Source organism: Plectropomus leopardus, chromosome 5 (assembly GCF_026936395.1).
Source record: "Plectropomus leopardus strain MGB_pleo_1.0 chromosome 5, ASM2693639v1, whole genome shotgun sequence".
Classification (NCBI taxonomy): domain Eukaryota; kingdom Metazoa; phylum Chordata; class Actinopteri; order Perciformes; family Serranidae; genus Plectropomus; species Plectropomus leopardus.
In genome coordinates, this window is record NC_142180.1 from 34,836,207 (window position 1) to 34,864,052 (window position 27,846).

General features: G+C 37.6%; 1 protein-coding gene across 1 annotated transcript; it reads left to right on the plus strand.

Annotated features, from left to right (window-relative positions):
* Positions 1-20,096: 20,096 nt before the first annotated feature.
* Positions 20,097-27,207, plus strand: dpt (dermatopontin). The gene is made up of 4 exons (XM_042483970.2): positions 20,097-20,451; positions 24,856-24,981; positions 26,093-26,200; positions 26,432-27,207. The coding sequence occupies exons 1-4, from the start codon at positions 20,177-20,179 to the stop codon at positions 26,496-26,498; spliced, it is 576 nt and encodes a 191-aa protein (XP_042339904.1). The 5' UTR covers positions 20,097-20,176; the 3' UTR covers positions 26,499-27,207.
* The last annotated feature ends 639 nt before the right edge of the window (positions 27,208-27,846 follow it).

Consider the following 27,846-nt stretch of genomic DNA (forward strand, 5'->3'; position numbering starts at 1 on the left):
TTGACATTTGCCTTTTCTTTAATCTTAACTTTTCATCTGCTTGATCGTCTTGAGCTATTTCAGTGCACCTAATCTAGTCCAGATGTCACATCCAATTCATTTCTTCACTGGTTTGTAGTCGGGCTTACCCCGAAAAAGTTACATGCTGTCACCACCTAGTGGGTCCATGGCCCGCAGGGTCGGGATCAGGGCTGGGCAGCATGAAGGGGAGGGTGCCCTGGGCGTGTTGACCCCTGGCATCATAGATTCCTCCTGAGGGGCTACATCCTGTGCATCCCGGAAACCCAACAGAGAGGTGTTTTCCTAGACTTCACCAGTTGGCCTGCAGGGCTGCAGCTGAGGTAGTCGCCAAAGCAAAAATTCAGGTGTTCGGGGAGGCCATGAAGGAGGAAAGTGTTGCTGGGGAGAGGGACGTCTGGAGTAGCTGCTTCTCCTGTTTTTCCCGTGACCCGGCCTTGAATAAAGGCAGTAAATGGCACAGGTTACCCTCTAGGGGAGAGTCTCTAGACTTTTACGACCTTTGTTTCGTTTGATCTGCATTAAAATGCAGATATGTTTTGGGATTAGCTTAAATACAATCAGAGCGATAGGTGAACAGTGGCTAGACTGTTGAGACTGTTGTTCTGGTTAGGGCTCGAGCACCGAACGGTATTAATGTATAATACTTTTTATAGCCTGATTTTGAGAAGCGCATTTTGTGTGTAATGTTTAAGCGGGCCCTAAGGGTGAAACGCAGCAGTTAGTGATCATGACGGTATGTTGAACAAGGTTTTACATCTGCTACTCGTGGATGGAAAAATATACAAATAGAGTCTGCACACTAGGCAATGCTCCCATGAATATTTATTACCTCCACGTGAAGGCCTTTACCTGCAAAATGTCACTCAAATTTGTACGTACTCACAAAAAAAAGACTAAAAACAACCACACAGCCCTAACCCCAAACAATCAAAAAGGCTCCAAATTACCTCAGAGAGACACAATATAACCACAAAAAGATACAAAAGGACTACAAAGAGATACAAATCGACCGAAAAGACAGACAGTTACCTCACCAGAAGAAAATGCCGTCATAGTACATTCTGCAATCCCCAGATACATTAAATTTGTATGACACTGGTACCAACAGCTTTTTATTTTTTTAGTTAGTCATTGCTGTATTTCAAATGAAGATAGTGACATCAAAAGCAGAAAGTTCAAGTCAAAACATTATCTTTTCCTAACCATAACTATGTGGTTTTTCTGCTTAAATATAAGCAAATCCGGTACATAATAACGAACAAATATACAGAAACATACAATGGCAACATTTAAAATTTACAAAATTACCCCAGAGACACAAAATGACCAAGAAAGACAGGAAATTGCCTTAAACTGATATTATATCACCTCAGATTACCTAAAAGAAACACAACACAACATAACAAAACAAACAAACAAGCAACAAAAAAAAACTAACAAAAAATTAAGTAAAAAAAAAAATCTCAAAGGATACAAAATGACTAACATGAGACATAAAAAAATACTACAGTTCCTCAAAGAGACACAAAATGACCAAACCCCCACAATCTTCTCAGTAACACCACAAAAAGAGATGAAAATAAAATCAAAAAAGTTACAGCATTAAGTCAGACTCAAAATGACCAAAAAAAGACAAAAACTACCTTAAAATGACACAAAATTAACTAAAGAAGACCTCATGTTACCCTACCTTAGACGGAAAATGACATAAAAACAAACAAACACACCAATCCACCTAAATCACAAAATAACCTCAAGGAGACACAAAACAAAAACAACAAAAGAGGCAAAACCAACACAAAGTCTGTGTGTCTGGAGAAGTGTTGGGGCCTTTTGTTTATCTGTGCCCAGGGGCCCATTGTCTCACAATCCCCCTTCACTACAGGTACCTCCAAATCCTCGAGCGCACAGGAAGTTCTTTATAAGCCTCTAAAGACAGCAACAGTAACTTTCTTTCTACAGTATATAAAAGTACCAGCTGTCACCGCGAGCACCCTCGGCGGCTGTGAGACAAAAACAACACTTACGAAAATATCAATTAAAGTCATCAAAGAAGGTGTGACAGCGCTGATGATACATTTTAACAAGAACAGACAGAGTTTCAGTAAAATATGTTTAGTGAAATAGTAGAAGAGTAGAAGTTCAAATAAAACAATAGAAACCAGATTTCTGTCTACATAAAAAGAATACCTCTGCTCCAAATTCCTCTTTTACTCTCAAATGAATTTCGAAACTTTCTTCCTTCATGTGAGTAATCAGTTAATTCTGCTGGATCCAGAGTAAAACAGCCGGTGTTATGTGCCGATGCGTTTTCACACTGCTATAAGTAAACAATGTAATACACTCCTTTGTGAGACTATTGATTCTGCAGTGATAACATAGCAGCTCACTGTTGACATAGATCAAGGGTTTGCCAAGATTACCAGGAGGTGCAGCATTCTGAGGCAGGTTGTGGAGGGAATCTGGTATGCAGCGTGTGAGCTCATCAACAATAGTGTGTCTATGTGGCGGGCCGGAGGGACGATGGCCTCCTGGACTGGCTCTTTGACAGCACGGCTGATACATACAGAGGCAGAGCAAAACACCTCAGCAAAACAATCTGCCATGGTGAGATGAGAGAGACAGACAGAGGAAAGGATTTAAATTATTCTCATTCAAGTTAGACTCATAGTGGTGATTGTTTTGCTGCAAAGTCCTGCTCTGGTTGCATCAACTACTAACTGCAGAAAGTTTATGGCGAGCCTGTTTTCAGATATATTTATTTGGAGTTGTTCATCTGGCCTCTTGATAGATGTATTCACTCAGAGTATGCATAACGACTATAAGGAGATTCAAAACAACCACAAAGAGATACAAAGTTACTAAAGTAGACACTGAAAAAAGGCAAAGATGCGAACGTCCCTGTCAAGAGCCAGTGTTTTTTCTGTAGGATCGCTCCCCATGTGGATATAAACAACTCATTCTATGGTAACAGGAGCATGACGTTTCTTACTTTAAGGTGATTATACACTAAAGAAAACATATTATATTCATTTTCAGCCAGTATATCCCCCTAAATCTTACATGCTGGACCTTTAATGCATATTCAGTGTCAGGAATGTGAATCCGTCTGCCACTTAAAGCAGATTTACGTTATCCCCTCCCTCTATGTGCTCCTCTACAGTTTCCTCAGTTTGCTATATTATGTTGAAAAAAAAGACACAAACAGCAATCCCTGAAGTGTAAGGTGTACAGGAGAGTGGTAGTTGTTAGTTGGAGCTGTGGTTTTTAGATGAAAAAACAGTAAATTTGATCTGTGGCAGCAGTGTCATTCACCTCCTTCTTTGCACCAACTGAAAGAAACCTGACTGAACATGAGAGCTTTCTGTTCAGAGCAGTAATCATGTGGCAGGTGCACAAAATAACGACCATAAAAAGTTTGGGAATGTTGTCAGTGCAGGAGTGTTGGCCTTTCACTGACTCTGCATTACACTGTAGCAGCTGTACTCTACATTTCTACCCCGGTATTTACAGACAGTCCAGTTCTCACTTTCAGGATAACAGATGAGTTGTCAAGTATGTTGCAATTATTGTCCTCAAACCTACAACTGGTGCTGATTTAGGAGAAATAAATGCCATTTGTTAATATGACCAGTATTTGTTTAAATGTAACAGTAATCCATATTAAAGGGAAAGTTTGGATCTTTTAAAATGCAGTTTTACAAGGTACATATCCATAGTCAGTGTATTACCTGCAGTGGATAGCGGTCGGTACGCCTTCAGTTTTGAGAAGCATGCAGGAGTAACACCATACTGTATATGCTTTGCAATGTACTGCTGTGGGGAGATCAGCAGCAAAAATACTTTAGCCACCCAAAAAAAATGTCAATATTGTTTAGAAGTATGTGGTGTATTTAGTGGCATGTAGCATTAAGGATGCAGATTGTAGCCCACTGAAAGTTCTCCCGTGTGCCAAACATGAAGTCAAACTATCATGGTTGATGTGAAAATGCGCTAGTTTTTCTTTGTCTTTTCTGGGCTACTGTAAAAAACACCATGCTGAATACCGTTTACGGGTATAAACACCTCATTCTGAGGTAATGAAAACACAACAATTCTTATTTTCATGTGTTTATACACTATAGAAAACATAGTTATGAATATTATATTCCATTTCTGCCATTACATACCCATAAATCCTATACACTAGACCTTTAAATATACGCTACATGTAGAATAGTTTCACAGCTTAACTTTCCATCAGACACATTTTCCAACAGGGAGCTGAGGCTGTTATCTCTCTCTTCAGGACCACCAGACTGCTTCAACAAAAACAGTACTTTGACCTCAGAACGCAGCAGCTGCTGGTCTACTACTGTCTCAGTCACTTTGTTTCTATGTGTTTTTGAATGACTTTGATGAATCTTAACTTGCATGTTAAAATATCAAAGTAAAAATGTTTTTGTCAAGAGACTGGTGGCTTTTAAGAGAAATTGAACAATTTCAGTTCCCTGTCAGAAGGGGCTGTCTCTGCTGCCCCCATCCACAGTGTGTCATTGCTTAGAGCTTTTGTCAGTACTCCTGTCTGCTTCTCCAAAACTGGGAGCGTGCACACAACCATCTAATACACGGACAATGGATAAGTACCTCATACAACCTCTCTTCAGAAAGTTCAAACTATACCTTTAAAGCTTTAGGCCTTCTTTCACATTTCCCTTTTGTTATAAGGAGGGTCTTTGAGATAAATAAACCTTCATGACCATTTAATGACATTGATATAAGATACAGTGTCCTATTGAAGAGAGAAATATTCCCGGATTATCCTCAATGAAAGTCCTCCACCAGTGTTTCCTGGAGGAAAACTCATTTTGAACTCATTAACCTGGCTGATCCCTTTTCCTGCGCTGTATTCACAAACAAGCACGTCTTTGTTACCAGCTTTCAAATTACACTCTGTGGTTTGGGTTCTGCCTGGAAAAGTTGAACTTCTCAGTTTAAGGATTATTCGAGGAGGGGACAAGACATCCTTCTTAACTTCATTTTCATTTTTAAATATTTTTTCCGCTTATGTTAATGCCTGGCAATCCGATTTACATTCAGAACAACTCTAAAATACATTCCATGACCAAAAGAAGCAGGGAGACAAAATAATCTTATTTTACCTGCCTCTTTCTCAAGACATATAAAGAAAAGAAGTAGGTTATCTGTCAGTTACAATTACTTAACAACCATTACTTAGAAAACTCAGAAAGTGAAAACACACGGAGGAATCAAGAACCATATACAATAATTCACCTTCAACATGGGGACAGATTCTACCTAGATTCTATTTTTTTATTTTTAAGGTTTTACGCATCTTAAAAAAGGCAGTTGCTGTGTTTGTCGGGGACGTTTGACGTCATCACACCGACAGAAAATCACTCAACCCACTCTCCGCCTTTACAGCTTTACAGCTACAGTCACGCTTGAACTTGTAGATTTATCTGTTTATAATATTTTTCAATTGTGTTTTAACTTGTTTTTACTGTGAAGTTGAACGATTTGGGGTGGTGACATTTAAGACGTGTGACCAGGATGTAGTTTGTGTATAGCCTGACGATAGCTTTTTGCTTTTGGCGATTTCATTTACGCTTCAAAACACACGAAAGTGGAGTTCTTCTGTGAATATTATCATGATGAACAAAACCTGTGAGTCTCATAAACCTGTGTTCGTCAGCTTATTTTTGTCGATAATCGAAAATCCCATTCAAAAATCCCATGAGGTTTTTGATGAGGGAACCAGTGTGATGCTAACGTTTTTTTGTCATTACTGTAATATAATTGTTATTTATGACATCTGTTGCACTTCTGTCCATCCTGGGAGAGGGATCCCTCCTCAGTCGCTCTTCCTGAGGTTTCTACCATTTTTTTCCCTGTTATAAGTTTTTTTTGGGAGTCTTTCCTTAGACAATGTGAGGGTTTAGGGGAAGAAGGATTTCATCTGCTGTAAAGCCCTCTGAGGCAAACTGTGATACTTTGTGATAATGGGCTTTATAAGGTCGAACACTTTGACCTTTACATTTAGGTAGCAGCCCTCTCCCTGTGTGCAGCCCTCCCCGCTCTGCTGCCATCAGGCCACAGACTCTAATAATATAATAATAATATATTTTACAGAATAGTGAAAGTTTAAAACACATTTATTGACAACATAATGGACAAAAGACTAAACTGCCATCAACAGACAGACTGAGGCAGAGGAGGAAGTGAGGGGTGTCTGCTGTGGAGCGTGCCGATGGAGAGCGTGCCCTGCAGGGCGAAATGATGGGGGAGCAGTTGTCCGAGTTACGTGGCAGAATCAATAAACTGCACGTCACATTATTTTCCATACTGTGACCACAGCCAGAGCTAATCCCCTCAAAAGATAAATTATTTTCTTTTTTTTTATCATTGGTATTACTAATAGGATTAAATTCTGCATCACAGTCCAGCTCCTCTACATTTATTCTCTGTAATGTTTTCTGTAGATTAACCCTTTCATGCCTTCATCAGCATCAGCTTTCTTGTACTGCATTCACATGCTGTTCACGAGTATTTAAACCTTTTAAAACTCAGCAAATTGGTTTGATTTATTTCAAAATATATATATAATATATTACTTTTTTAATTGTATTTTTTCCTCTGTGTTTTTTAAATACTTTAAATACTCTAAAAACTGATACCAGGTAAAGGGTTAAGTGCAATAATTCTGTTATTGCTGCAGCTGTAAAAGATGACAGCAGCCTTTCTCATCATAGAATTTGCTGCTGCATTTTCTCTGGTGTCAGCATTGTTCGTTTACATGTGCAGGTTTGATTTTAATTACTGGAAAAAGTGTATTTATTTCATGGAGGTGGTGTGCAGAACATATGGTAAAGAACATGAAGGCACCCTGAGGCAATATTTGTTAACCATAATTATCTTGCAACATGTGCCCCCTTGGGAACAGTAACATGAGATAATGTGCATTTGCTCATTAACACCAGACGACTGGTCGTGGGTCATTGCTCGGCCATTAGCTGGGTTGTCGTGACAACAGGGTTAACGTGTTGCAGTCTAATTGAAAGTGGTAACTGTTGTTGTTTTTTTTACACTAGAATGGATGTCAGGTCTTGGTTGGTTAGTCATCCCTTGACATTTCTTTTTATTTTTAGGTCATCCATGCAGTAATTATAACTTGTGTTTTGTTTTTTTTTTAACTTACCGATCTGTGTCGAACCTGGTTTTTGACATGTTGGACCATTTACACACAGGTTTTTCCCAGATTGTGTGTGTGGCATGATTTTTTTGTTGTTTTTATATGAAAGTGTGTATCTTCTGTTTTTATGATGGTCCTTTAAGCCAAAGAGATGATGCAATAATGAACGTAAATTGACAGACCATTCTGTCTAAAACGAATGCCAAGGGATACCCAGTGCATTGAATTTTGGCGTGACGAGCCATTGCCTAAGCAATTTTTTATAAGTTAGAAATGTTCTCTAACAACATTTATTATCCTCTCATAATATTCACTCATTCTTGTAATATTCCTTTCTTCTGCAAGTTTGCTTGATTTCTTTAGCAAAGAAGAAATGACCCAAAAATTTTTAAAAAGTGTAAAAGTGCTCAAAAAATTCAATTTTTTTTTTTTTTACCAAAATGATAAATATGTAATTATGATAATTATATATATAGCTTTTCCCTTATTTTTTTCTCTTTTTCTGAGACTTTTTTTTCAAAATTCTTTTGTAAATCTACTAATTTCTTACAGTTTGTGAAACATTTATGATAAAGTTGGTCATTGTTTTTGAATGAAATCACACCAATGTGCTCAGCTTTAAAATAGTTAAAAGTGTCAAATAACTGAAATCAAACCACAGTGTTTACTGTGTATCTGGAATGATGAAAATATATCAGAACTCAGCTGCTTCATCCATACATTTTGATAATGATCGCATTTTACATAATGTTTTATTCATACCAAAATCTAAAATCATTGACATGTTGCGTCTTGTGATTTTTCAGAATCACTCGAGCAGTCGAGTGTATCGGCTGCGTTATCATGCCGGAGTCTGTCAGCAGTCACTGACCCACTTCTTCAAACACGGCGAAGAAATAAACGTTACGTGTCGGTGTGTAATTTGGAAATAGGAAAAAAAGTGTGTGAATTAACCCCAAGTGGTGGAGGCAGAATCAGCGGGATCCGATAATGGTTACATTTCACGCATGTTTAAATGAAATTGCGGATAATTCGGAGGAAAGATAATCAGTTTTAATGGTGTGGAAATGTGGCGCAGCAGTTTTATTACCTACCACGGGCGTGTTTAAATGAAGTGTTATCAGCGAATAAATAACATGCATGAAAAACGACTTCGGACATGGTTCACCTCTGATGCCATCAGCACGGATTTGAATTTCAAATATGAACCGAGCCTCTGGAGAAAAAAATAAATTCACTGATTGGTGAAGCAGCTTCTGGCCTCTAATTTCTGTCATTTGAATAACATCAACATCTGAGGCCGAAAAACAATGCAGCATTAGCAGAGTCAGTGTCACTTAGCACATGTTCAGCTCCGCTGTGTGATTTATGATGGCTTCGGCCCTCTTCGCTCTGCCGCGGATTAGATTACACATGCCATGCCTGTTTGTAGAGATATTCCATTAAAAGACATCGAGACCAGAGTTAATTGTATCACGCAGGAAACCAATACTTAAACCAAAGTGTTCCTCACTTATTTTAGAGAACAAGCCCTGCAGTGCAGTGAAAGTAAAATGCAAGTTTAACTAAAATTTTGAAATAAACCATTATTTACTCTTCTCCTTTTTTTTTTACATGTTTGCTTGTACTTTTCAATTGCAATCAGAAAAAGAAATTTAAGGTTGCTTTCCAAACAGCTGTGTAGTAGAGAGACGAGCAGGTTTATTTACCAAAATGTTGCAATACTTTTTTTATTTTTGCAAGTTAGTTAGTTAGAGTGTGCACGAGTTTTTCTATGAGGTAATTTAGATCTAACTGCTTAACATGACAAAAATATATGATTTCTGTAATATAATATCCCCTTTCTAGTAAAATTGTGACCATATTCTCATAAAATTGGAACTTTATTCTCATGAAATTACGACTTTCTTCTTGTAAGATTACATTTTTTTCTCATAAAATTACTACTACGACTTTATTCTGATTCTATTTGAAGTTTATTTTCATAATATTACTAGACTTTTTTTCTCATAATATTATGACTTTATTTTCGAAATCTAACTTTTTTTTTAACATGGGCCTAATCCTCCATCGTAATTTTGCATAGTTAGATTAAAAAAAAAAAAATCCCACATTTTAGCATTTCAGGAGTCTTAAAAGATTGTTTTAAGACATTTTAATTAGTTAAATGAATTCAGTGGCTTTTAAGGCTTTATTAAGATCCGCAGGAGCCCTGTATGAGCCCAGGATACACTGGGTGCGATTTTAGTTTGTGGTTTTCGTTCTTTTACAGAAAGCGAGAGGACTTTAAATTGTAGTTTGGCTTCCTCTGCAGTGGTGCTGAGCCACTGGAAATGAGTTTGTTCTCGGTCTGGTAGCTCGGCTCTCTGGGACCTGTCAGAGGAGATGAGACAGTTTTATTGAACTGTTCGGGTTTTCCGAGCAGAACTAATACATTTGTTTAATTTGTGAGCACAGTGTCAAAATATGAAACCCAGATACCTGCAGCTATACATCGCAACAAAGCAATAACAAGGTCAGCGTTTGGCATTTGTGCAACATTTCTGTTAATTTAATGAAAAAGAAACATATAAGTGCACCTCGCTTTAAGATCAAACATTTTGACCCTCGCATATCATCTCCCAGATAACCTTGAAGCCCGAGGGGGACGCTGCGGCATCAATACAGCCAAAAAAATGAGAACAGGGTATCATGCGCCTCGAATACTTGGGGCGTGATTATTTCCCGGGCAATCATTCCTGCTCTCCCATTATCACTACTGTCAGTGAGGCTTATCTCTGCCTCGCCGGCCGCGGCTCAGACACATCCTCCAAGCAAGCACGACGCATTGTTCTAATGAGGTTACAGCCCGAAGCAAAGTGATTTGTTTTGTAGACGTTATTATGGTGGCCTTTTGGCTGGCCCCTTAATTTCATCAGTGAAGCACTATTAAACAGCAAAGGTCTTATGGGAAAATGCACCATGCTGGGGGACCTCTTGGCATCCTCACAGTGGCAGTTGCGTAACCCTGCATACCAGAGATAGCTGTGTTTTTAAGAAGCGAAGTTTCAGCAGATTAATCCATAATTTAGTCCATGAGTCTAAGATGTCTAGATTTGATAGTTTGATTTGATAAATTCATTCATATTTATAGATAATTATGTCTGATTCCAGCAGAAGAGTGTACATGGTCTTCTAAGTAAGTAAAGTAAAAGTACATCGCAAAGACAGATTTCTATTTTTATGCAAAATACTAAGTACAGCTTGTTCTTATTACCAACACATGAAATACCGCAACTTTGACAGGATTTTTGGCGTAACATCACCAAAAGGCACCTTTGGCGTCCGCATTAAACGCTGCTGAATGGCGCCAGGTGAGAATGTGACTGGACAGATTCGGTCGCTGTGATTGTCATTAGTTTTCTTGTGCTGCGTTCAGACATCTTTCACTATTTGACTCTTTGAAAACGGAGCAAGTTTTGGTTTGATTACTTTGGAAAGGAGAAAAAAGGCAATGACCAACTTGGCAAGAAATGTACCACCAGTTGCAAGAAACTAGTAAAGGGTGAAAAGAAAATAGTTTAAAAAAGGAGGATTATTAGATTTTTTTTTTAAGTGACAAGTGTCCATAAAACTCTATTTATAATTATAATATTTTTATACATTAAATTATTTATTTAAAATATATACATATAAATTATATGTTGTTTTTTTTTTAAAATTCTATACAATAAATACTTTCAGTTTTTTTTTTTTTCCATTTTCTTGTTTTGTTTTCATTTTTCCCTTCTTTTGGGGGGTTATTTTCAGAAAACTTTCTTTTTCTAATTTCCATTTTAAGTTAATTACTCATAAAAAATAAAGTTGTTCCAAAAAAATCATTATTTAAATGGAATTTTTGTTGCCTTCTTATCATGCTAAAAGAAATCAAAGCCAATTTGCAAAGGTTTTAAAGGGTTAATAAGCTCCTGGGCTGAAGAGGCGCCTGATTGTATCTTTTTTAAGACTCTTTCTGCCTCTTTCTGTCTCCGAACACAAACCCTCTGTTATACTTTTGTAGACTCTAAGGGCAAGTTTAGATAACCCAACCTTCTTGCAATAAATCCTCCAAATCACACAACAAAACGAGGCCCCTGTCAGCAGGACAGCACTATTTTTAAGTGCCTTCCTGTCCTGTATCCAACTTTATGGTAGCGGTCATGTTGGCATGTGTCTGTGTGTGTTTACGGCCCTGCTGACAGGCCGTCAGTGATGTGGAATAATGTTGTGAGTGTGTCCAGCAGGTGTCGATGACCTGATCTGAACGTGAATCGTCTGTTTTGATCACAGAAGTTACTCAAAGCCGTCGTCCTGACCTCTAATGACCCTTTGATACTGTTCAGATTCTCACACATTTCAGACAAAGCCTTCTACGTGCTGATAACTGACGCAGACTGACAGTTTCATGCTGAATAAATGAAGCGCACCAAACTGAGAGTGAGTGTCAGGGAGAGTTTGAGTTAGTTAGGGGCCGTTAATACAGCAGCGGCTCTTGCATGGAGCGTTAAACTTTTGCTGCGACGTTCCCACATCGGCTAACGTTACCTAAAAGTTGTAATAATGTTCTAAAGAAAACATTTTAATCTAATGTTTGTAGAGGTTCAAAGAACCTTTTAAGGATTTTTATCGAAGCGTTTTATCTGAAACATTGTGAGGATGTTTTGTTGATGTTGAGAGGTGGCAGATCTTTTTTTTTTTTATAAAACGTTCCCACAAAGTTAGATGAGAACAAAAGAAGAACGTTTTCAAAGCAACACTCTGAACACGTTTTCAGGATGTTTTTAAGGCCTGAGATTACAGGACAGTTTTTATGAAACTGTCCTGTAATGTGATCTGTTCACAAAAACAAACAAACAAAAAAATCTTTAAACATTTTTAACATTTTGATGATGTTTATGGAAAATGTTTCTTAAACTTTAAAAGAACATTTTGGGAAAGAAACTTGCTGCTGAAAACATTACTTAAACATTGCAGTGTACCACTCTGAACGTTTTAAGAGCTAAATTGCTGGCTGGGTCGGCCTTTCGTTCACGGCGTTTTGGGGGCTTGAAAACTCAAACTTTTGAAAACGGGGTTCCAGAGTGTAATTTTTGAAAACGCCTTCTGTCATCGTGAAAACTGCCAACGCTTGTATCCTGTAAGAACGGTGACGTCACGGCCGCATTTCAGACAAACAGCCAGTCGACATGCTTGGGCGCTTTTTAATCCAGCGTCTCTGAAAATAACAGTCCCACTTGAGACAAAGCCGTCGGTTCTCGTGCGTTCGCCACCGTCGTCTTGTTTGTTTATACTCACCGCTCTTTAACGCCTTTATGTGCGTGGTCTTCTTTTATCGTGTGTCATCACAAACTTACACCATCAACTACTGGCCTGGCGTGCATACTACAGTGTTTTCGGTTGTTTTTGCAGATCCATGTACACGTGGATTATTTTCACAATGTTATCATATGAACAGTTTTTTTTAAATGCAAAGGAAAGACGTTTTGTTTTTAGTGGGGCCGTTCTCGTGTAAACGTGGCCTCGGTTTCATATTCCAGCATATTTGGTGTAAGAGTAAGAAGACTCACAGGTTGTTCTGCTCTTGTACAGACAGTCTGAAGACGTCCTCCTTTGTAGAAACATTTCTGAATGGTACGCTCTCTTCTTGGCAGCCGTTCACGCCCGCTGATTTGAATACAAACCTCAACGGGACAATGAAAGTCTGTCCTGGTGCTGAGAGACCAGATCTGCCCTGACGAGTTCTGTAGGAGGGAGACGAGAGATAATCAGTGTGTGTGTGTAAACTGCTGAATGCCAACTTGGATGTTTGTATTGCACTTTTGTATTTCCTGTCATAATAAACACAGTAGTACGTTTCTCTTGTGGAAACAAAGGATGCTTTAACCCTCAGCGCCCGCTTAAATATCACATTTTTAATATTATTCTTATCGCTCTGCGCACAAAATGCGCTATTCAAAATCAAGCTTTAAAAAATATTATACAATAACATTATTTTTTACTTAAATTGAGGTGTTTTTTTTTTTTACCAGTATAAGTCCTGATCATAATAGTTTGATGTTTAGGGAAATACAGGACAATCCCATATGTGAAGGGTATGAAACACATTTTCAAAACTTTAACTGTTTGATTTCTGTCTCGGTTTCTTTTTTTGCCATATTTAAAAACGGTTGACTGGATCTGAACTTATTGTGCAGACAGCAACAGTTGCAAGCAGCTCATAGTTGCAGTCGGACCGGGACTGTATGAAAGCTGGTGTCAATAAAAAGCAGATGTGCACAAATATTTATCTTTAAAAAAGACTGGCATTCAGTGGTGCACATCTGACCCCAAGATGTTACTGTGCATGCAAATAAATGAGACTTTCAGTTTACTTGGGACCTGCATTTATAATTGTTCACTATGCATCTTAACCCTTTGCAACCTGGATCGACATCAGTTTTGTTTTGTTGTCTTCAGACACATTTCACAAGCATTTAAACCTATGAAATGCGAGAAAATTGGCTTTATTTATTTGTTTTATTTTTTTAAACATATGCAAAAAGGATAATGAGCAACTTGGCAAGAAATGTTTGGAAAATTCCAAAAATAAAATAAAAATCCTAAAAGGTAAGAATTTTTTTAGAGGTAAGATATTATCCAAAAAAAGGAAAAAATGTCCAAAAACTATATTTATCATTCTTAAAATGACATATTTAATTACATTTAATTAAAAAAATAGAATTATAATTCTTTTCTTTTTTTATATTTAAAATTATGTTACAGAGAAAACTTTTATATATATATATATTTTCATAATACTTTTTAAAAACTTTTTTCCCCTTGCTGATTTTAGGTAATTTTCCTGTAATTTTTATTCTTATTTTTAAACAAATTTCTTGTTAATTTTTGGGCCCATTTCTTCCTAAGTTGCTCATTGCCTTCCTCCACTGTTTTTTGTAAGAATTCAGTTTGCTCAGGTTTCAAAGGGTTGAATTAAATGATTGATTTTTATTGGTGTCGGTGATTCAGAGGAGGTTTCTGTTGCAGTTTTAGCAGCGTGTGAGTGCCAGAGATGTCCGAGCAGTTCAGTTTTTGGTCGACTCGAAGGATACTGTGTGGAGCGGCCTGCAGTCAGCGGCCCGGCTGCCTCCGCTGTGTGATCTTTGGCACAGTGAAGTCTGTATGTCACAGTCAGATCAAAGTATTATGAATGAAGCCCTACATTCTCCAAGTGCCAACAGCGCTGCTCTAAATAGAGATTTTTAAATAGCCGATAGTTTCTATTAATACCCCCCACTTCTGCTCCATTTTGACTTTTGTGGAACTCCTCTCACAGCGACTCGCTCACTATTCCTGAACATGTGCTGTTGTTTATTTTTAGACGCTTTGACGATGATCTCTCACATGGGATCAGATTCTCAGGCACACGGCGATCGAATGGGTTTCTCTCCTCACTTAAACAAACAGAATCTGTTGGGTTGTTTTAACAGTTTGAGACAGTCCAGGTGCACAGTGTAAATATGGATGACGATCTGTTAATGTGTATATTTCAATATAAACTCTGTAAAATATAATGCAAACACCACAGCTTACCTCAGTTTTCTTAGATGCTCATGTTTATGATTTGCCTTCATCATACTTCACTTTCTGTGAATATCGCCAGAAATACCAGAGCGGTGTTTAGTCAAACTATTAACACTTTAAAACCCTGGATTGATGTCACTTTTCTTATGCTGCGTTTAAAGTATTTAAACCTTTGAACCCTGAGAAAGTTTGTTTGATTTCTTTTAAAAACATGGGAAAACAGCAATAAGCAACTAAGCAACAATTAACAGATTTAGAAAATTATTTTCAATTAAGCCGGGGAGAGCGATATTTATAATATAATAATAATAATATAATAATATATAATATAGTTTTTTTTACAGAATTTTTATCATTTTACAGCAGTTTTTTTTTTTTTTTCAAAAACATGGTAAAACAGCAATGAGCAACTTGGCAAGAACTGTTGTGCAAATTACAAAAGATTTTCAGATTTAGAAAATAATTTTTAATAAAGCTAGGAAAGCTATGTTTGTAATTGTTATAATTATTTTTTTTACAGAATTATTATAATTTTAAAATAGTTTTTCAGGTCATTCCCTTTTAATTAATTTATTTAGTTTTTTTAACCAACAAATTGCAAGAAATTAGTATGAGTACAAGACTTTAAAAAAAAAAAAAGAGAGAAAAATGTACAGTTATAATGATTATAACAATGTCTTTAAAAATATTTTACAGAATTATTAAAATTTTAAAATAGTTTGTCAGGTCATTCCCTCTTAATTTATTTATTTAGTATTGATTTTTTTTCTAATCAACAAATAGCAAGTAATTAGTATTAGTATCTAGACTTTTTTTTTTAAAAAAACTAGAGAAAAATGTCCAGAAAACTCTATGTTTATAATTATTATAACTACGTCTTATTATTTTACAGAATTATTATGAAACATTTTTTTAACTTTACCATTTTGCCTTTATTATTTATAGGACAGCACAAGCATGAAAGATGGAGAGAGAGATGGGATGATATGATCCAAAGGGCCATCGGTCGGAGTCCAACCTGCGGCCTCTGCGGCGAGGACGCAGCCTCTGTGCATGGGACGACCGCTCTACCAGGTGAGTTAATGGGCAGCCATCTTTTCTAATTTTCAGGTGATCTGTTAGTACTTTTTACTAATTTCTTGCTAATTTCTGGGTCATTACTTCTAAAACTGGGCATTGCCCTCTTCCCATGTTCGTTTGCTGCCCCTTCTGTCCCCCTACGTCACAAACTGACTCTGGAAACCGCTGAATGTGCATAATAATTAACTCTAAATCAGCATTGCAGCCATTTTTGCAATTTTAATTGCAATTAAACAAGCAAACAAACAAGAAAAAAAGCCTAAAAACACTGGAACACGCATTGCATTTTTTTTTTTTTTTTTAGAAAAGATGCCTTGTAATCAGGCATTTCTGCCTGCAAAAATCCCAAAAAATTGCCTGTGAAACCCAGCAGGAACTAAACATTATTTAATATTAGCATCATGCACACCTTCTTCTGCGCGGTGATACAGTTGGAGGCTGAATGAAAATAGTTCCTTCATGAAACTGCTCACAACAAGGTCTGTGGATTATCTTGAGTAACCGGGTCATGATGAATTGGAGAGAAGGCCGACATCTCTACTGCTGATATCTGCAACACTCTGCAACTCACACCAAAACAATGGAGACTGATGAATAGCACTACAGTTAAGAGGGAAAAATATGTATTTTTGATTTGGGGTGAACTGTCCCTTTTAGGTGAATTCACATGGCTGGTGACAGATTTATCAGCATGGATAAAAAGAAAAAACAGACAAATATGCTTATGCAACCCTGCATTTCACTGCATATATTCAACGAGAATGTGACAAAAAAAACTTCAATCATAAATGAATAATGCATCTTACATTACAAAGAGTCATTGCAAACAGCTGTGTTGGTCGATGGTCGTGGTTTCTGTCACTTCCTGATGAATCATAAAAAAATCGTCATATCATCATCACTGATAATGTAAAAAACAAAATAAAACATAAGTTTCGTTACTCTGCTCCAACGAACTCTGAGCATAATATGGTCAAACTTAATCTTTTATAAGCATAAAAAAAGATGTAAGCATGTCCAAAAGCAACACTTGCAAAAACTATTCTCACACCACAGTCCATAAATAAAATGAGCTCATTCTCTAACGGAGCCTAATTTGTCTGCCAGTCAGCTTTTACAGGATCTCTGTTTCACAGGAACAAGAGAAGCTGTGGAAAATCTAATAGCTGTTATCTTGTGATGTGGTGAGGAAAACGGATGAGTGTTTCTGCTCTGATCCATTTGTGTGCGGTTTCGACTGAATGCGCGGGTCATGTTCGTGCTTTGTGATGTCTGTCTGCGCAGAGCAGCTTTATCTACAGTCCACGTGAGCGATTGAGTGTAATGGATCACCGTGTGCCGGTATTGATAAATGCAAAGTAAAATGACCTTAATGACCTTTTTATGCAATTACGATCATACAGACAGGTAAAGTTCTGATGTGATAGAAGATCAGATATTTTCGTAGAGTTTTTGTTGTTATATTGCAATATAGAACTTTAATGCGTACTTTTTGTGGTCTTAAATGCCAAATTTAAGTTCAGTGATGTGGCCGGTGTTTTATTTTTCTTATTTTTAACAAATCCAGTTTGTTTCTCAACTTTCACACCTCAAAAAAAAAACTCGGCCAGTGGCCTGTCTCCCACGCATGGCGTGAAGCTCCATTAGAGAAACTCAGGAAAACAGCTGTATGCTGCAGTTAATCAGAGATGGAGAAGTTAACCAGACATATATTTGCAAAAGCAACCATTTAATCCTTACCCTTAAAGTCTATTCTTTCGCAAAATTGAAAATACTGTTTGAAAACTCTTCTGAGAAAGCATAAATATCACCTTTGTATCACTTGTTGAAGTTTGTTTGAGAGAAAAATGGGCTCACTGTTGCCTCTTATGATCTTCAGGGAAAAAACGTCCAATAAAACTGCAATTCTAACCAACCGCCAAGTGCTGGTGGATGTGTTCAGCCCGCCAGCCTCATAATTAGCTCATTACAACTCAATCAGCACAATTGCCAGAATAAAAATTGGCATTCTGCAAACTGTAGACACGTTGAAACTTGACTTTCCATTATGTCTCGACAATTCTGTGGTTAGGAGCAAAAACCACTTTGTTATTGTTAGAAACGGATCACATTTTGGCTTGAAATGCTGTTTTTTCGTGGCACTGTCCAAGCAGAAAATGTAGTGATGGTTAGGTAAAAAACAGCTGCTTTTCATGGCACTATCCCAAATGGAAACAGTGATGAGTTGCTAAAAAACAACCGGTTTTGTTGGTCCACATCAGTCTGCAACTTGGTGGGCGTCTCTCACCTAGGTGACAAAGTCAGCTTATATACTACATCATTTTATAAACGTTGATATGATACGTATGAAACGTACAAAAGCAGTGGATCCTTGTTTTGAAGAAATATACGACAACATTTTCTCATGGTGACGCTGCTGATTTAGTGCAGAACTTGCATAGACAGACCACACAAAGGTTTGTGTTTTGTCAGAAACGTTTCCAAAAGTGCCTTTTGGTTTCCCCTACATAACATATTTTAGAAATGCCTTTTTGTTCTTGGCTGTAGCTTATCCACATTAATTTTGACTCTTTATCATTTTTATGTCTGTAATAAACAAATAGTCCTTCCTTACAAACTTACGTTATTGATATTAAACAAGTTGTAATCACCGGGGCTGAAGAATTAACCTACGTGCCAAAAACTGCACTTCCTCTAATGTCCACCAGAGGCTGGCTCCAAGAGCGAGTCAGTCCCCACAGACCCTCACGTTAAAATACCCAACTTTACAGCAGAAATAAACATGTTTACTGTACTGCTGGACAAAAGACAGTTTTGGTCTCTATAGCTAATTTCAATTGTGACATCTTTACAGGGGTGAATTTTTATATAATTAACCGCTTTACATTTTACTTTACGTTGAGGGCATGGCCCCTTTGACTGACAGGTGGGTGTTGTCTGTTGACAAATTGCGAACACGCTGTCAGCGTGAGAAAGGGAACGTAACCACAGTATAACTCCTGTGGATGTATTAAGAAGACCCGGATACAGCACAGAGGCAGGGCCCTGCTCATGAGAGGTGCTCAGTAGTACATGAAGCAAAAAAAAGCTTTATATTCGCGGTATGAAAGTAAATCTTCAGCATTACCGAGCCCATGAGGCTTGTGCACTAGAGACTTGCGGGTGCCAGAGTGGGAAACTTACGCTCACGGAGCGATAAATGTCTGTGAGAATTTTTTTATCTTGTGTCTCTTTAAGACTTTCCCAATGTTATCAAGGTAATTAGCTTAAATCCAGATTGTGAAATGAGTAATTTTGCAGGAGTTTTGACACAGACGTCTCTTCCCTGATGTAAGTCAGTGGGAAGAAGACGACTTTCTTCACCATAGTGGCCATTTTTGGCCACTATGTTTAAATTTGCATCAGAGTCTGGCGCACTTTCTGGGGGCCTCAAGCCATTCATTGCTATTTAAGTGTGTTTTCACTTCACTTCACTTCAAGTTTTTGTTCAGTGTTTGGTAGTACTAATGCCCTCTAAAAAGTCAATTTTGTCTTGTAATTACATTTCTAAAATTCTTTTTAGCCTGATTTTTGCTGGTGAATTTAGCATTAGCACTATCACTGTTTGTTATTGCTGTAAATGCGCCGTGCTAAAGGAGCTAGTGTGAGGGTTATCTCTACCCTGTCGTCCAAACATGGTCGCTTTTGGCACGTAAAAATTCAAGATGGCAACAGCCAAAATTTGAAACACAAAGCTTTAAAACAGAAGTCCAGAAACCAACGGTTGACTTTATGGTGGCTAAGTCCATTTTTTTAATAGTCTATAAATATTGTTGCGTTGCTCAGTAAAATCATGATATTCAGTTCTGTCAAAATCATTCAGCATTTCAACAGATGTTCAAAAACTCACCGTCACAATCTGTTTTTATGTCTCTATGAAGAAATATACGACGTGATGCTCATGATGATATAAAACAGTTTATTGTCCAAAAGTACCAGTTACACGGAGAAAGCCACAAACACACTGTAGACTTAACAGCCGCAGTAATTAGATGGTTAACACATGCTAACAATATCTGAATTGCATGTTGTCTGAAAGTGCTGTTTTTTAAGGTAAACCTTAATCCATGGTGAGACATTCTTAAAGCTGCGTCCCAGAGTCCACCTTAAAATGTCAAGCAAGGTCCACTTCTGGCTTTGACCCACAAGCTGCAAAATTACTCATCACTCCTGGATACAAAACATCTGGACAACAAAAGACTTGGAGGAGCTTAAAGTCGGGCAGCTGTGAGGAGGCTCTGCAGACCGACTCATTTCTTCAACATGAATCTTGCTCTGGTGCTGTTGGCGACGTCTCTGCTGGCCGCAGCGGCCGCTCAGTCTCATGACCATCAGGACATGGGCTGGGTCAACGGATACCGCCAGGGCTTCAACTTCCAGTGTCCCCACGGGGAGGTCATGGTGGCCATCAGGAGCTACTATAGCGAGGCGGACGGCTCGGACCGATTGTGGACATTTGAGTGCCAGCCCACACCTGAGGGTCTGGGGGAGCCCAGTGACTGCTGGTGGGACGACATCAACCGAGCCGGGATGGAGTGGTGAGTCCTCTGATTTTTTTACTCTTTGACACCTGCGTCCTTCTTTTTTTGACTTTTAAACTTTCTTGGATTTAGAGATTTTTGAAACTTAATATGTTGATAGTTGCTTTTTAAAAATAATTAAAAAAAAATATTCTAAGTATAAATAAATGTAACTTTTTTTTATAAATGTATAAATGAAACAGAGTAGAAGACATATATATAAGATTAACAGTTTGAATCCTGAGCAAAGTCGATTGATTTCTTTCAAAAACATGGAGAAAAGGCAATAAGCAAAAAAAAGAGGAAATGACCTGAAATTAGCGAAAAAATTCCAAAAAATAAAAATAAAAAAAGAAAGAAGATTATCAAAGAATTAGTTTTAAAAAAAAGTATAAAAAAGGAAATAATCTGGAAAAAAGTGTTTTAAACACAATCATTTTGTAAAATAATTTTAACTATTTAATTATAATGAATTATTATAATCATGAATGTAGCTTTTGTTAAGCTTTTCTCTTTCTTCCATTTAGATTTCTCCCTATCTTTAAAAAAACAATCATCTAAATCTACTAATTTCTTGCAATTTGTGGAACATTTTTTACCAAGTTGCTCATTGCCTTATTACCCACGATTTTAAGAGAAATTACACCAATTTACTCAAACAAAGGTTTAAATACTTGTGAAAGTGATGTTGCTTCAGGTTTCAGAGGGGTGAAATAATTCATGTATAATAGAATTCCCAAAACTTGAACACAACTGTTGAAGAAAAAAAGAAAAATAAAGTTAAAAACACAAACAAGGAAATTACCTGAAAAAAGTGCTTAAAATATAATCATAATAACATTTTAAATATGTCATCATAAAAATAGTTTTCCCCTATTTCTTTTCTTTTTCCCCCTTTACATTGTCCCTAACCTTTATAAAAACAGTCTAAATTTAATAGTTTTTTTGCAATATGCGGGACATTTCTTGCCAAGATGTTCATTGTCTTTTTTCACCTCGTTTTTAAAAGAAATGACACCAATGTGCTCTACATTCAAAGGTTTAAATACTTGTGAAAGGCATCGGAAAGCAGCAAGAAAACTGTCGTTGCTCATTCCATAACATGTTAGTTGGACTGATTTGATCTTTGAATAGTTGAATTTCAGCAGTCTGCCTGGTAGGATGTCTAGTTTGTGGCTCAGAGAAAGCACTCTGACAAACCGCAGGTTTTTTCCTCCCGTTTATGATTTTACTGCAAACATTACACTAAGAGTCAGAGCTAACAGGGATTTAACCAGCAGTGATATGAATAAATGATGCAGAAACACTAATTCAGAGCGCACTGAGAGGAGATCAACATCTGAGTCAGATTACACGTGTACAGTCAGCGGCTTTCTACAGCTTCTCTCTTACTCTGGTCTTTTGTTTTATTCAGGCCGTCATAGATGATCGCGAGGGATATACATTGCAAAGATATCCACGTGAAAGCCACGTCGTATAAGCACATCTTTGGCCCATTTGTCTGTCATTGTTCCAATAACCGAGAGGAAGTACAGATCAAAGATTTAAAGCAAGTCTTGCCTGAATTACTGAGTAATGTCCCTTCACTTTACGGACAGACTCTGAACATCAACAAAAGCTGTTAAAGGTCACTATTAGCAGACAACAACGGCCCATACGAGGCCTGCGTGAGTTTGATGCTGCAACTGTTGTATGAACAAAACCACCCGCGTTGTTGGAAGACCTTTAGTTCTCATTTAAAGACAAATGCAACCGGAGGATGTTTCCGCTCATTTACAGACAAGGTCGGCTCTTTGCAAGTTTGAAGTTAAGGCCCGTGTGCAGCAAGTCCGTATTTTTGTGTATGTGATTTTTCAACCCGCACTCATTCCCAGGTCATCAAATACCGATGCTTTGTCACGCCTCTTAACGTCTGATAGCGACTCTGAGGGCACCCTTTAGCACCTCGAGGGCCACATTTAGACCAGAACGGCCCCACTTAAAATGGAAAAGTCTTTTCTTTGCGTTTTTAAAAAAGTCTGTGCTCATATGATAACCTTGTGAGATCGATCCTCGTCTACACAGATCCGCAAAAAAACCCAAAACGCTGTAGTATGCACGCCGGGCCAGTAGTTGGCTTTGTAACTTTGCAATGACACACCATAAAAGAACACGCGCATGCGTGAAGTGCGGCCATGACGTCACCGTTCCCACAGGATCTGTGCATTGCCAGTTTACGTGGCGACAGAAGAGGTTGTGTTTTCAAAAGATTACACCCTGAAACCCAGTTTAAAAATTTAGTTTTCAGGGCCCCAAAACGCTGTTGTCGTGAACAAAAACGACAACAAAGGTTTAACATTTAATGCAAGAACCCTGAGTGTGCAAAGGCCCTTTTATTTGTTTTTTTTTTATACTATGAATGTGTAAAAAAGTAGGTGGACTTTTTCACATCACTTAAAGTCCATGTAAAGTGAATTCTAAAAAATTCTAAATGTTGGAAACTGATTGATGAAAATATGTTACAAAGACCCTTTACTATATAGTACTGAATTGTGGAGTTAGACAGTTGACTGTTTTTTCACCATTTTCCTGTTTTAAGATTTTTTGGGCGGTCCTAAAACCATAGCACGATGACACACTGGAGCTATACTCAGCATGACCCCGCCCCTGACAGTGTTGCAGTATAAAAACGAAAAGCATCATTAGCATAGTCTTGCGACGGGGCGTGGCCTCCACTCCTCCAGCGGACACGATCAGAGAATACTGTGCATTTTTTCATGATTTTGAGACCTTCTTTTACAAACTTGGGGATTTTTTTGGTCGGGTTTTTAATATCACATCTTTCTGTGATGTGACAAACTCAGGATACATTTTAATCATCACTTTACACAGACTTTAATGAAAACAGATTGGCCTAGTAAGTCTCAGCATGTAGAGATTAGAAAAAGATAGATGTTTTTTTTTTTTTTACATTATTTTTTCTCAGTTATTTTTTGGGATATACCTTGTTAAGTTGCTCATCGCCCTCTTTCCATATTTTTGAAGAAATTCAGTTTGCTCAGATTTTAAAGGGTTATTTGCTTGAATACTACCAGCAAAAGCATCAATGAAACAAAGTTATAACCCATTTTTAAATGTGATTTTAATATAAAGCTGCACATAATTGAATGCTTTAAAACTTTCCACTTGTGTATCTTTTTGTTATTTTCATAAAAAGTTGAATTCTGTCGACTGTTTTCTCGCTCAGAGGAACAAAGCCAGGTCCTTGTGGTCCTGCATGAATCGCTCCAGAACAACAGTGTGAGTCTTCAGCTGACAGTTCCTGGGAACACGACTTCCTCCACTGAATCCAAACAAGATCCGTCCAACAGGCTGTGTCAGTGTCTCCTCAGAGACATCACATTTTAAATTTTACGGGCCACATGTTACAGCTTATTCTGGGACTTTTTTTCAGCATGCCATTCACAAAAACTAGACAGTAAAAACAGACAAATATCCACCTCAGTCTCACATAAACATGTTCCTCAAACTTGCACAGAGAGGTTGATCTGATTAAAGGACTTGGAGCAAACTTTTGGGACGCCTGTTTGCGGGGACAATTGTAGCCTGACATGTCCACATAAACAGCAGCTTGAATCACATTAAACAGGCTGCTGACTCAACTGTATCTGCTTCAGATTACTTGTTCCAGGTCAGAGAGACTTTTTAATTTGTGCTCCTCAGATTAATTTGGAGTTGAGCTCAACTGCACCCAGCCCTCTGATTCAAAGACAAACACTGTGAACTCTATCGCTGCCACGCCTGCCTCTCTTTAGCATAGCTGTCTGTTTGAATTACACCAGCGAGGACATTAGCCTGCAGGGAAACTGCCCCCACCGGCTGAATGGCTGACGGCTGTGCCCGTGTTGCCATGACAAACGTCCACACATTGTGCAGCAGCTCCTGCTGCTTGGACCTGGCAATGTTGGATGTGTTGTGGTGACAGCAGAGTGTATGGGCCATAAACAAAGTGCAGCATCAATAAACCAGTGTTTACTTCAAAATATAGAGATGCATATTATATTATATCTGTTCAATCACATTGATTAACATCAGCTTTCTTGTGCTGCGTTCAGACGGCTTGAGCAAATTGATTAATTTTGAAAAAATGGGAAAAAATGGCAGTGAGCAACTTGGTAAGAAATGTCCCACACACTGAAAGAAATTAGAAAAAAAGACAAAAAAAAAAGATACAGAAAACTACATTTAGAATTATTCTAATGACATGTATTACAGAAGAAAAGTAAACTTTAAAAACTTTTTTTGGGGATTTTTTTGGTTTGTTTGTTGGACGTAACAGGCGATTATGGGATATCATTTGAGATCATTCCTTCTTGTTGATAATTAAATTAATCTTTTTTTCTTTTCTTTTTATAACTGAATGAATTTCTTTTCTTTTTGCAGGACTTCAACGTGTACACGAAACGGCCTGGTGGCGGGCATACAGAGCAAGTACTTCCAATCCACTCTGGACCGGGAGTGGCAGTTTTACTGCTGCTATTACAAACGCCGCTGTCCATACTCCTGCATGTACGTTCTCACGGGGCCAAGTCAAAGAAATAGTGTTAAATTTTGGAAAATACACTTACTCCTTTTCTTGTTGATTGAGACCACTCTCATATATATCTGTTAAATATGAAGCTGAAGTCAGCAGATGGTTATCTCAGCTTAGCATAAAACTGGAAGTAGGGGAGACCATGGATGTATGAAGAGAACTGGATACAGCTCCAAAGCTCTGTCCATTCCTATGAAAGTTGATTAGTGGTGCATGGAGCCAAAAAAGTTTGACTTAAAGGGCGTGTTTCGGACAATGACCCACAACTTGCAGACCTGCCTTTTAGGAAAAAAAACGTTATGTCATTTTTTGCTCATGCACCCTCATGCTGGGAAAACTTCTTTGAGCATAAATCTAACTTAGTAAAGAGGAGAAATGTTGAGGCATTTTCGAAAACAACCATGATGACTGAAGCTAAAGTGGAATTTTCTGTTTGAGTACGGTTTTCATGCTACACCACGAAGCTCACTTCTGCACGCTGCAGTCTTTTCACGTTTCATTATTGAAGTAGACCTTTTACAAAGTGGCTAAAACATGTTTTGATATCAGCTTCTCTATACGTGCACGCCCCGTCTGTTTCTGCAAACCGGGAGTGCACCGACCGCCAGCTGCTGGAAGTAAAACACTGACCACACATAAGTGTCTCATACAGCCCCGCTGCAAAAGTCTACAACTATAACTTTTAGCTCAGTGACCCAAATGTCAGCATGAAGCCCTGCAGCGTACTTTCAAGAACACCAATGGAAACGCAGCAAAAGGTTTGATTGTTTGATGGTCTCAAATAGTCAGCTTGTCATTTTGGAAACGTTGATATGATAACGTATTAAATGCAAATGTAATGTATTCATGGTTTGCAGAAACATACAACTTTTTACCTCTGGTGACTCGGCTGCAGCCACATATTTACCGTACAGACACGAAAGTGGAGTCAATCTTCTCATCTAAAGCTCAGCAAGAAAGTAAATAAGTGTGTTTTCCAAAATGTCAAAAGATTTAGACATTAATATTTAACTTGCCAAAATATTACACACATATATATTAATTATTATATATTATTATATATATTAATTTTGTTTCTTTCAACAGGAAGACCAGCGACATCCCTGAATACTTCAGGGAAGAGGCCGAGCTGGTGGTTCCCACCTACGGCTACTTCATCCGAGGAGCCCAGACCACCTTCAGCGGAGTCCTCAGGTTTGCTCACAACAGCTGTTTATTTCCCAATAACTTCTGATCCCACGAAGCAGCACTTTGGACCCAGAGTCCATCCAAAAATTGTTGAAATCGTCCCCAGGCCGAGCTGGAAGGAAAGATTTCCAGATGGGACCAGAACGTATTGGCAGTACAAACAAAAATACTAAAGAAACAGTAAAAGTTTGATAATTTATGATGGTTGAACTAAAAGGATTTTGTCTTTTGTTTCAGAGATCGGCAGTGGAAGTACATCCTGTGCAGAATGACAGACTTTGACTGTGAATTTGAAAATTTATAAACTTCTAAACAGGATTTTTTGCTTTACATACACATATTTTAAACTACATATTTACTCTTACATTTAAACAGAAACATAATACTGACATTAAACATAACACATTCATGTTTTCAGTCATGTATCAAGTACAGGTGTGTGATATCTGCCTGTGTTTTTTAGTCTAGCATTCAAAAATATGCTCATATGATGGTAAATGTTAAGATAAACATGGAGACAGAGGGTCTACAGAAGATTTAGGTTTCATTTAGTTTTCATTTAGTTTTTTCATTGAGTTATCGGAGGAACTGGAAGTCATTTGGCAGCATGTGAAAGTGGTTTTCCAAAACAAAGTCAATTATTTGATGCTGTGGTCATGGGGGTGGAAAACACTGAATCAGGCTCCAAGACCTCTTAGTTTGAGGTCACGTGACGGCGATGGCTGAACAAAATGGCTTTGGTCGGACCATTTTCACGGTTATAAAAGCCTTGAGGGAGCAGGAGGTGTGACTGATTGGGATATTGTTTCAGAGGTAACACTTGTGTTGAAGTAATGAGAAGCTCTTTCACTGGCATCAAGAGCTTTGCATGCAATGAAAAATGTTCCACCTGCTTTCAATTGACTTCACATCTCTCCCTTATTAAAGTGTGTTGTTGTGTTTGCCAATACTGTACTGGAACTCATGTAACTGTACTGTGTGAAAATGGGATTAAAATCATCCCCTTTTGATTACTTCGTAAAGCCATTTATTTAAAGGTCTGATTTGTCTGTTTACTTGACATGATACCAAAAAAATCTTTTGCATGTTGGAAAAAAAGGTCAAATAACAGCATGTATGCTGTTTAAAAGTAAATATATAAATTAAAATCCAATCAGCATTAACCTTTTGAGACCTTATAAAATTGGTTTTATTTCTTTCAAAAACATGGGGAGAACTTAACAAGAAATGGCCCAAAAATTTGCAACGAAATTAGAAAAAAAGTTACATGAAAATGGGCCAAAAAATTGAAAAACAAAAACAAAAAAACAAGCAAGAAAATGACCCAAGAAATTCTGAAAAAATGCATATGTGTTTACTGTATATATAACATGATTTTAAATATAAAAATATCCTAATTATATATGTAGTTTTCTGGACATTTTCTTTTCTGTTTTTCTTTTTGTTTTTTTAAAAATAGTTTTCTAATAATCCTGATCTCTTTTAAAAACAAAACAAAACAAAACGATTTCAAGTAATTTTCTTGTCACCTTTAACCAATTTCTTGCAATTGGTGGTACATTTCTTGCCAAGTTGGTTGTTGCCTTTTTCCCTCATGTTGTTCAAAGTAATTTAATTGAAATTTGCTCAGTTTTCAAAGGGCAAAATACTTG

What these genes read in the sequence shown, in the direction of transcription:
- dpt (XM_042483970.2), top strand. Translation starts at nt 20,177, where the DNA reads ATGAATCTTGCTCTGGTGCTGTTGGCGACGTCTCTGCTGGCCGCAGCG. An exon ending in AACCGAGCCGGGATGGAGTG is followed by an intron (nt 20,452 to 24,855) that starts GTGAGTCCTCTG and finishes TTCTTTTTGCAG; the next exon opens with GACTTCAACGTGTACACGAA. An exon ending in ACCTTCAGCGGAGTCCTCAG is followed by an intron (nt 26,201 to 26,431) that starts GTTTGCTCACAA and finishes CTTTTGTTTCAG; the next exon opens with AGATCGGCAGTGGAAGTACA.